General features: G+C 40.8%; 1 protein-coding gene across 3 annotated transcripts; it reads left to right on the top strand.

Moving 5' to 3' along the window:
* The first annotated feature begins 307 nt into the window (after nt 1-307).
* Nucleotides 308-9,505, top strand: LOC102789092 (RILP-like protein 1). Of its 3 annotated transcripts, none has more exons than XM_035907413.2 (8): nt 308-754; nt 3,445-3,595; nt 5,918-6,036; nt 6,140-6,415; nt 6,525-6,716; nt 8,209-8,351; nt 8,431-8,535; nt 8,702-9,505. In XM_035907413.2, the coding sequence occupies exons 1-8, from the start codon at nt 464-466 to the stop codon at nt 8,790-8,792; spliced, it is 1,368 nt and encodes a 455-aa protein (XP_035763306.2). In that variant the 5' UTR covers nt 308-463; the 3' UTR covers nt 8,793-9,505. The 3 variants fall into 3 exon arrangements, with proteins under 3 accessions (XP_035763306.2, XP_006789756.2, XP_006789757.2); XM_006789693.3 differs by having other exon boundaries at nt 5,915-6,036; XM_006789694.3 differs by lacking the exon at nt 6,525-6,716 and having other exon boundaries at nt 5,915-6,036.
* Nucleotides 9,506-10,217: the final 712 nt, after the last annotated feature.

Below are 10,217 nucleotides of genomic sequence, written 5' to 3'. Positions count from 1 at the left end.
TTTTACTTAGCGTGAGCTAAAAAAAAAAAAAAAAAAAAAAAAAAAAAAAAAAAAAAAAAGCACTGATATTTGTTTAAACACCCAACGAACTGCTGTTTCATCATGCACGACTCTAAGTATCGCCAACATTATTTTACTTCCAATAATCACCGGTCCTTTAAAAAAAATGAAAGGGGGTAGTTACACGTTTTCCTTCGTATTTCGTCATGTCTCTGTTTTACATCTGATAACATGCAAAAATGTCACGTTTTACCGCGGATGAGGACATTTACGACTTTTCGCGAGTATGTGAACGCGGCATCCGAGGCTCAGGAGAAAGTTTTAACTGTCAACAAACTGCGTTCTCGCTCTGGCTCCTGTTTGCTTAGGTAAACTCGTCTATCTGCAAATTAGTCCTCTCGGAGAGTGAGAGGACATGAAAATGTGTAAAAGTCCTGCGGTGTAGATAAAACTGAGCTCAGGCATGGAGAACCGGGCTGTGTCGGTGCTGGACAAACCCGCGGCGGTGCTCACGGTTGTGGACGTGTATGAGATAGCGGCGGTGCTAGGGCAGGAGTTTGAGCGGATGATAGACAAGTTTGGCTGCGACGCTCTCGTCGCATTGGTGCCCCGAGTGGTTCGGGTCCTGGAGCTACTGGAGGCGCTGGTGAGCCGCGGAGCCACCGGGCAGGAGGCCGAGGACCTGCGGAGGGAGCTTGACAGACTGCGGCAGGAGCGGCGCGACAGACACGAGCAGGAGAGGAAGCACCAGAAGGTCAGTGTCAACCTACCTGCAGACACCTGTTTCTACTTCCACCTGTGTGTGTACCTGTTTATGAGGCCTTGTGTCAGGTGAGCAAAAAGGATATTAGCACATTTCACATTTTATAATTCAGCTTTTAGTGTGGAAAAACAGAATAAAGTGGAGAAAATACAGCTAAAAAATGTTTGTGGATGCCTATTGAAGCTATCATTTGTGTATTTTCCTTCAGTCATAGGTTATTGTAGTTAACTAAAACTAGATGTGGAAAAAATATTGTAATTTCTAAAATAAAAACTAGAAATACAAAAAAGGGAAAACTAACTGGAACAATTTTCTGAACCTGGAAAACTAAACTAAAATAAGCATAGAGATTAAATATTATTACAGCTTGCCGGACGAGGCTTTGATTTTAGTGTCTGGACTGTGAGTCAGCTGCTTTTAAACACTTGTACTGATTTTTCCTAAATATAGTCTCTGGCACATGCTCTGCACACAATAAAAAATTAAAAAGACCAAAACAAATACTGAAACTAATAAAAACTAAACTAAAGCTAAGTATTTTCAACAATACTAACTAAAATAATACAAGAAAATCATCTCTGGAAACTAATGAAAAAATAAAACTATAATAACTATATTCAGGTAGTGGCTGAAGCATTTAATGAGTTGCTTTGAGCACTGTTTGTATTATTTCACATTAGATTGCTGCAGTAGAATGACCATTTCACATCCATTACATAACTGCTTTATAGCACACTGTCTAATGAATCAAACAACCTCCTATCATGTATAATAACAAGACCGGACTTTTAAGACACATGTTGTGTATGCTTGAGTATTTTAAGTACAGATTTTGGGAGCAATAAACCAGATGTGCAGCTGGCCTTATCCAGCACAATATTTCATTTATTTTAGCTGTGGATTAGAGCCATTAGCTGCACAGTTTACACAAATAACTCTCAGATTTACAAGAAATCAGCCCATCTGAGATAATAATTTGTTTTCATGAAAGAAGCGGTGGCAGATACGCAATTTTTTTTTTAAAGGGTTGAGAAAATTACTTACATTTTCAGTGACAAGAAAATTAATTTTGTTGCCTTCAGTGTTGCTGCAGGCCAAAGAGGTTTTGTTTTTGTTCTCTCACTTCTATCATTTCCTGATGCAGGTGTAACCAGTACCTAAATACATAATCATTTTTTAAGCAACTCTCCAATGATCAAAAAGCAAATCTGGAATCACTGCTGAAATGGAGTCCCGCGATGCAACCATCAGAGTGTGTGTGTGTGTAAAACCTGAGTTTTTAAAATGATGAATTCATTTTTTAAGGGGAAAAAAGTTTTCCAAACTTACCTGGCCATGTGTGTTAAAGTAAAAACTCTCTCTCCCCCACCCCGTAATTAACTATCATTAACCACATTTTTTGTGGTTACTGATAGTTAAAGCTGAGTTCTGTTTCCAGCCACACCCAGGACTGATTACTGTTAGACCTGTTGAATCAGGAAATCACAGTCTGTCTGACAAAGTGAAGAAGCAACACGTCATGCCACGATTCAACGAAACAGCTGAGAAAGAAAGTTACTGACGTCTATCATTCTGTAAAGGGCTACAATTCCTTTTGTAAGGCTTTGGGACTCCAGTAAAACACAATGAGAGCCATTATACAGAAAATAGAGAAGACTTGGAGCAGTGCTGAACCTTTGCAGAAGTGACCAGCCTGCCAAAATGACTCCAAGAGTGCGTCAACGACTCATCCAGGAGGTCACAAAAGAACTCAGAACAACATCTACAGAACTCCAGGTCTCACTTACCTCAGTTAAGATCAGAGTTCATGATTCCAGTAAGAAAGAGACTGGGCAAAAGTGGCATCCGTGGGAGAGCTCTAAGGCAAAAACCATTCCTGTGCATAAAGAAAACTAAGTCTTGACTCACATTTCCAAAAAATAAATAAATATGTTTATAAAATTCTGTGGATTGACGAGACAAAAGCTGAACCTTTTGAAAGGTTTGCTTCCCATTACATCCTATGTTAAACTTACACAGCATTTTAATCAGAAATGGTGGTGGTAGTGTGATGGTCTGGGGCTGCTTTGATGCTTCAGGACGACTTGCCTTAATTAATGGATCCATGAATTCTGCTCTCTATCAGAACATCGCGAGGAAGATGTTATCTTCATGTAATGTTAAAACTGCTCGATCTAAAACATGGAAAAATGGTACACACACATCTGACCCTGTAACCTTATTTTATGGTCATGTGGCTGCTAGAGTCTATCCCCTCTTTGAACAAGTGGCGTGAAACAGCATGGACAGGTGGCCAGTGCCTCTCAGAGCTAACACAAGCACACACTCTAATTTTCACACTGTTTTTTCTCAGCTTCTAGCACTGGATGCACAAAAGCTGAGTTTTCTTGTGATTAGTTACCAGTTCTTGGTCATTTCTATTCAGTCTCAGGATATTTACGGTGAATCAGGACTAAAAAGCCTTTTCTTATTTCTACATTTAGATGCAAATTAGACTTTATTTTGATTCACTGCTTGTGTGGAGCACAGAGTGTGATAGGTTTGATCCATCCTCATAAAGTAAGGGATGATCTCTTTTGATAAAAGAAAAAAAATCTAATATGCCCCTTGCTTCCTTTTTTCCATATATAGTATTAATGGGTTCAGTACTCCATTTGAAGTTTCCTCCTTTTTGTGCTCAGGAGTTGGAGTTGCTGGAGGATGTGTGGAGAGGAGAAGTCCAGGACCTGCTTTCTCAAATCACTCAGCTTCAGGCGGAGAACAAGAGGCTGCTGGTGAGCCTCTCACTTAAAGAGACACCTCTCACAGAGGAAGACCTGCAGAAACATGAAGGTGAGTTGATTACCAAAAAGCTCTCGGCCAGGGTTTAATACACAAACCTTGAATAAGAAAACAGTTGGTGTGTTACATCTTGGTGGAAAACTCAAGGGATGTATGCTCGTAGTCATGGTCAAGATGGCCTGCTATAGTTCAAATCAAGCATCAAAATAGAGAAGAAAAGTGATCTAAGTGACTCTGAACATGGCATGGTTGTCGCTGCTAGATGGATTGTGTTAGTATTTCACAAATTGCTGATCTGCTGTGATTTTTTTCTTCAGGCAACCATTTCTAGGGTTTACAGAGAATTGTTCAAACAGAGAAAATATACAGTGAGCGGGGGGTGAAAATGTTTTGTTGATAACAGAGGTCGGAAGCAAAAAACCACACTGCTTCAGGCTGTGAGAAAGGCAGCAGTAACTCAAATAACCACGAGTTACAACAAAGGTTACAACGGATGGGTAACAGAAGCAGAAGACCACACTGGGTGCCACTCCTGTCAGCTAAGATTAGAAAACTGCTTCACAGGCTCCTCAAAACTGGACAACAGAAGATTAGAAAAACGTTTCCTGCTTCCTTAAACCCCACAGTCTACCCGAGTGCTCTTGCTGACCGTATCCATCTCTTTATGGACAGGTCTTAAAATAGTCACCCCATCTCAGTCAAACAGAGAACCTTTGGATGTGGTGGAATTGGAGAGTCACATCATTGATGTGCAGCTGACAAATTTGCAGCAACTGTGTGATGCTGTCATGTCAATATGATCAATTCAATTCAATTCAATTTTATTTATACAGCGCCAAATCGCAACAACAGTTGCTTCAAGGCGCTTGATATTGTAAGGTAAACCCTACAATAATGCATACAGAGAAAAACCCAACAATCATATGACCCCTGTGAGCAAACACTTTGGCGACAGTGGGAATGGAAACCTCCGGCAGAACCAGCTCCAGGGTGGGGCGGCCATCTGCCGCAACCAGTTGGGGTGAGACAAGGAAGACAGGATAAAAGACATGCTGTGGAAGAGAGACAGAGATTAATAACAAGTATGATTCAGTGCAGTCAGGACTATTACAACAAAGATCTGTGAGTGGTTAGCCTTTTTTCTTACAACAAGAAGATCCTGGATTCAAATCCAGCATCTGACCTTTTCCTCCCTGTGTCTTTGTTGGTTCTTTCTGGGTACTCTGGTTTCCTCCCACAATCCAAAGACATGCAGTTAGTGGGCTTATGTTAAATAATGATTCCACATTGTCCATAGGTGTGAATGTGAGTGCGAATGGTTGTCTGTCTCTATGTCTTAGTCCTGCGACAGGCTGGCAACGTGTCCAGGGTGTAGCTAGGATAGGCTCCAGCCCCGAAACCCCCCTTGTGACCCTGATTTGGATAAGTAGAAGAAATGTACAAAAAAACTAACATCCAACATGAGAAACTCCACTGTGCAAACTGGTTGAAACTAAACTGAACTGAAAATAAAAACTCAAATGTTATTACAAAATAAATAAATAAATAAAAGACTGTAATAATTCTGCTCTGACTCTTAATTAGATCAGTCTTGGCTGAAAATCTGAAATGTGTTTCATACTCATAACAGTCTGCTGTATGTTACACACAGCCACCCTGTGCATGCGGCTGTGCAGAGAGAAAGCCGGGAGCTTGTGAAGAAGTCTATTTTTGAATCTGACTAAAATATTGCTCTGTGTGGAAGTGCTTTTATACTTACTGTCAGGGCTGCAGCACATGCCCTGGTTATAAGCACACAAACAACAGGATATTACATGACATGACTCCTCTGGCCACTGACACCTTATCTGTCTCAAACATATACATCCATGGTGCTTTATTTTCTTGAATCTCAAAGCCTAAATATAACCAGGCTTTGAACATTTGTGAAAGTTTCTATGTTTTGGGAAAATAACCTATCATATTTTACTTTAAATTGAAAAATTAAATATTTTTATAAATCTTTTGGACTCTTTTATTTTGTGTATTAATACACCAAATTAGGAAGGTGTACACCATGGAAATTGTGTCATTTAATATTTTTAGGCGTTTGCTGTTTAAAACAAATGACTGTGACCCTGGTGTTTAACTGGAGGATTTACAGTACACAGTGCATCCGTGACATACTGAAAAATATTCCTGTGGATTCGTAACTCTTTAAATGTGATTGTAGTGCTGTTCAGTTTCATGCTGGTAAAGATTTTTAGTGCAAAATCTGCCCGTGTGCAGGATTTCCCTCTGTTTTGATTTCTTGAAAACCTATTTTACTGTGCTTATTTGAATGCTTATGTAACCCTTCTGTGAGCATTAATTAATTTATTTGGATTACAGCAGGAATGTCAGAGAAAGAAAAACAAGTGATGAAGAAACTTCAAGACTTGGTGGATAAACAGAGAGACGACATCCGGGCTAAAGATCATGAGCTGACGCTGAAAAATGAGGATATCGAGGCGGTGAGGATTCATAATACTTGCATCTAAGAATATATGTAATATAAAACAAAAAACAACAACTTTGTTTTACTAGAATTCATGAAGCAAATTCTCTGAACTTCAGCTCCAGCTGCAGCAGCATCGGCTGATAAGGATGAACCAGGAGCTTCTTCACAGGATAGGACTGATGGAGGCTCAGGGCAAGACCCTGATTCAGCAGAGGGCTGAGCTGGAAGCTGCAGCCCAGGCACAACACCAGGAAGCGGGGGCTCTGCAGCTGGAGGTCACCAGGCTGAAAAAGGAGCTGCGGGAGCTGGAGCGAGAGACAGAAGTCGCTCAGATAGAAGAGTTGCCTCTGTCAAATTCTGAGATTTCTTCACCTGCATCCCCACTGATGACTGTAAGAAAAAATACCTGATATTTAGCAGATGTTCAAACTATTTGTGGGTGGGTTTTTTGTTTTGTTTTTTGTTTTTTGCCTAAGTGGCTTTTATGTGTCACAAATCTAGTCTGCAGCAGCAGCTCACCTTTCTAGCTCCTTCAAACCAAATTCAGTGTGGGTGGAGTGTGGGGGAGATCCAGACTTTCTGGAAAACTGTTTCGAGTGCGACAAGAGTCTTTCCTTTGTCCGAAAGTCAGCAAACAGAGAAGATAACAAGGAAGACGGAGATGAAGAGGAGAACTCAACAACATTGTTGCTGGTAATGTCCACGTACACTTTACTATTTAGCCAGTGCTGCTGTGTTGTGTTATAGCAGAGCTGCTATAAGACTGTTTACACTAAATAGTCGTTATCACCTTGTCATAGTGAGGCACAGCAATCAGCTGGTACCATCTTTAATCTCACTACTCACAGATGTATCTGGTTTAATCTAATTTAACTTCAGGTCAGTGGTTCTCAAACTGTGGGGTGGGCCCAATGCTGGGGCACAGAGCCACTGCAGGTGGGACATGAAGGACCAGGGTTAAGTCATAGGGTGAAACTAGGAGACCAGTTTTTTGGGACTCCAGTGAACCACAGATCCATGGAACCATGATCTGTTCCCTCTATATGTGCTGGCCTCCAGCTCACACTGAAGTGGTTCGAAGCTGAGTGTGAGGCAGCGAGAGTGAGAGCAGTGGGTCAGGGATGAGATGCTGCCCCTATTGGTGGAGTTAAAGTATCTCGGGGTCTTGTTCATGAGTGAGGGGAGAGTGGAGATCGTCAGACAGATTGGTGCTTTGAGTGTGTTTGGGTGAAAAGATCACAAAGCTGTCAATTTGATCTACGTCCCCACCCTCACCTGTGGTCACACAGCTTTGGGTAGTGATCAAAAGAATGAGATGGTGGATATAAGCAGTGGAAATGAGCTTCCTCAGAAGGGTGGCTGGCCTTTCTCAAAGGAAGCCAGCTGAGGTGGTTCAGTATCCAACTGGGATCGACTGTGGGCGAGGTGTTCCAGGCATGTCCTACTGGGAGGAGGCCTCGAGGTAGACCCAGGACAGGCTGGAGAGATTACTTCCCTCAACTGGCTTGGAAATACCTTGGTATCCCCTGGATGAGCTGGAGGAGATGACTGGGAAGAGGGAGGTCTGGACTTCCCTGCATAGGCAGATGTCTTCACAACCCGACCCCAGATAAGCAGCAGAAATGGATGGATCTGTAGTTTGTTGATGCTGCCGTGGGATAATGAGGTGTGCGTAGCCATGCCAGGACTGGTATTGCCACAGTTTTAAGGGCGGAGCAAGTTAAAAATAGTTTGTCCACACTTTATTACTAGCTACACCTCATTGGTGCTGAAAATGATCAAGTGCTGGATGTTTAAATATGCCTGAAGTGATGCACAGCTGGGAGAAGATTGTTTCACCGTTTAGCTAATCTGCCATAACACCATGACATTCACTGGACTGATGTTATTGTTAATGCTCATATCACAATGCCAGAGACATTAGACAGGTCAGCGGAGGCAGATTCAGACGAACTTTGTCATGTAGTGTTTCGTTAAGGCGATGAACATCTGTCAGACATGACTTTTTTTTGTTAAATGCACAAGAACGGCGACTCGTGGTTAAAACTTTGTTTTTCCTTTCTCTGTTGTACATTGCCAGAGAAAACCAGTTTCACTTCAACAGCATAACCAACCTCTTTCATTTTATAGTATCTGTGTTTTTAAGCTGTGCAGTAGAAAGAATGAATATTTGTTTTGAATGCAGAACGGATCGACCGATGAAGAGCCAGAGGAGGACTCGGACAAGCCTCGCTTCACCCTGCAGGAGCTGCGGGACGTCCTGCAGGAGAAGAATGAACTCAAAGCTCAGGTGTTCCTGCTGCAGGAGGAGCTGGCATACTATAAAAGGTACGACTTCCTTCACAGGCATAAAATTTGACTTGGCGCGGATACAAAAGCTGACATTGACCTCCTCCTTATCCTTCAGTGATGAGCTGAACACTGAGGAGAACACCGGCTCCACTGTCTCCTCTCCGTCTCCTCCTCCGAGCTTACCTGTGGCTGATCAACGTGAATCAGGAATAAGACGCTTGTGAGCGATGAGTTTGTTTGTGATGGTTTTCTTACTGCTGTTATTTGAAATATCAGTACTCTGCTCCTGTGTAGGATAACATGGCCTAATAATACATGACTCAGTAATACTGATCTCACATAGTCTTTACATATGATGTGTTTTCTCTCTTTTCTTGTCTGGACAGGATCTTCACAGCTATTATGCCAATGGTGGCTGCCGGTTTGATTACAGACGATCCAACGTTGTTGCCAATCAGAAGACTTTCCTTCGTATGACTTTTTTTTTTTTAACCACACCATCTCAGCACGAGTTTTCTGACCGACACGCCTGGGTTTAATGGCTCCGATCCTTAATTATTAAAAACTAAACCCATCTTGTGTTTTTACATTTAAAAATGTGGCGATTTAAGGAATTGATGTTTATTTTTATGATACTTCTTGTTTTTATTTTTGCTACTTTGAGCTTTACATAAACTTCAGCAGTTAAAATGTGAGGCAAATGGCCATACCTGGACCTTCTCGGGTGTTTTTATGACCTGTCACAGTCATATTTTATGTCTTTGGAAAGTCACCACCTGTAAGTGCTTTGCTTTGTGCAGATATACTGAGGGAGACTTTTGATGCTGCACATGTCAGACGCTTTATATTAGCATTTAAGGTTCTTATTGCATGGCTCCAAATACATATATACATATACAGAGTATTGTTGAGCCTATAAACTGAATGTCTTCTTTGGTTCATGTTGAGATGCATCTGATGGCAAAGTAAGCACATGATCATGAAAGTTGAAGTGCCTTTATTCTATGAGCTCACCATGAAGAGAGTGCGCTTCTGCTAATCACTACAGCCTGGCACCAAACATCGTGGTGTACACTGGCAAGTCTTAATCTCCAGGAGAAGTATATTCCATCACTAATGAATACTCTATAAATACTATCATAACTACTGGTATGTGCCAGGATGCACAGGGAAAATAATGTTTGTTTGAAATAAAGTAATAAAGTTTTATTTTTAAACTTTTGAATTTTGTTTTGGTGTCACTATGAAGCACAGTCGATATTTTGCTCTTTTTAAAAAATATCTTCCTTAATTTTGCAAAATAAGCAAGCAGAAAAAAGGCAAAACTGAAAAGGGAATAGCTAGGGAAAAGAGCTCCTGTTGTTATGCATAGAATACCATTTGACCATTAAAAACATATCCAGACACATTAATGCTGAATTAATGATTCACAGAGCAGTGGAAGTGCATTTTATGGGTATTACAAACTCTCATTTGTGGACAAAAACATAAACAATCACACAGTATTATGACCCTTTTTTTGTATACAAACATAACAGTCAATAATTAAAATATATTTTATTAAATGTAAAAATGGCAACAAAAAAAAATGTAAGAAAATATTTGTATTTTTTGTTTATTTTGTGTCATTTTCGGAAAAGTCATCAAATTTCAATCTAAAAGATTACATTTAGGATATTTTTCTCCCAAACCTTTTGTTTTACTGTAGTTAGTCAGCTAACCAGGGCCACTAAAACAAAACACATGAAATCACGTGTTTTCTCACCTGATTTGATTGAGAGAAGTTCAGAGAGACTATATGAAGAGTGATCTCTCACTCACAAACTGCATTATTTTCCTTACAAACCGACGATCTATGATCTGGCGGAATGCCAGAGCCGAGTGAGCGCTCTTGACTTGTAC

Source organism: Neolamprologus brichardi, chromosome 12 (genome assembly GCF_056152115.1).
Source record: "Neolamprologus brichardi isolate AB-2024 chromosome 12, ASM5615211v1, whole genome shotgun sequence".
NCBI classification, from domain to species: domain Eukaryota; kingdom Metazoa; phylum Chordata; class Actinopteri; order Cichliformes; family Cichlidae; genus Neolamprologus; species Neolamprologus brichardi.
This window is presented reverse-complemented; position numbering and strand designations above follow the sequence as displayed.

What these genes read in the sequence shown, in the direction of transcription:
- LOC102789092 (XM_006789693.3), top strand. Translation starts at nt 464, where the DNA reads ATGGAGAACCGGGCTGTGTCGGTGCTGGACAAACCCGCGGCGGTGCTC. An exon ending in AGGAGAGGAAGCACCAGAAG is followed by an intron (nt 755 to 3,444) that starts GTCAGTGTCAAC and finishes TTTTGTGCTCAG; the next exon opens with GAGTTGGAGTTGCTGGAGGA. An exon ending in CTGCATCCCCACTGATGACT is followed by an intron (nt 6,416 to 6,524) that starts GTAAGAAAAAAT and finishes TCACAAATCTAG; the next exon opens with TCTGCAGCAGCAGCTCACCT.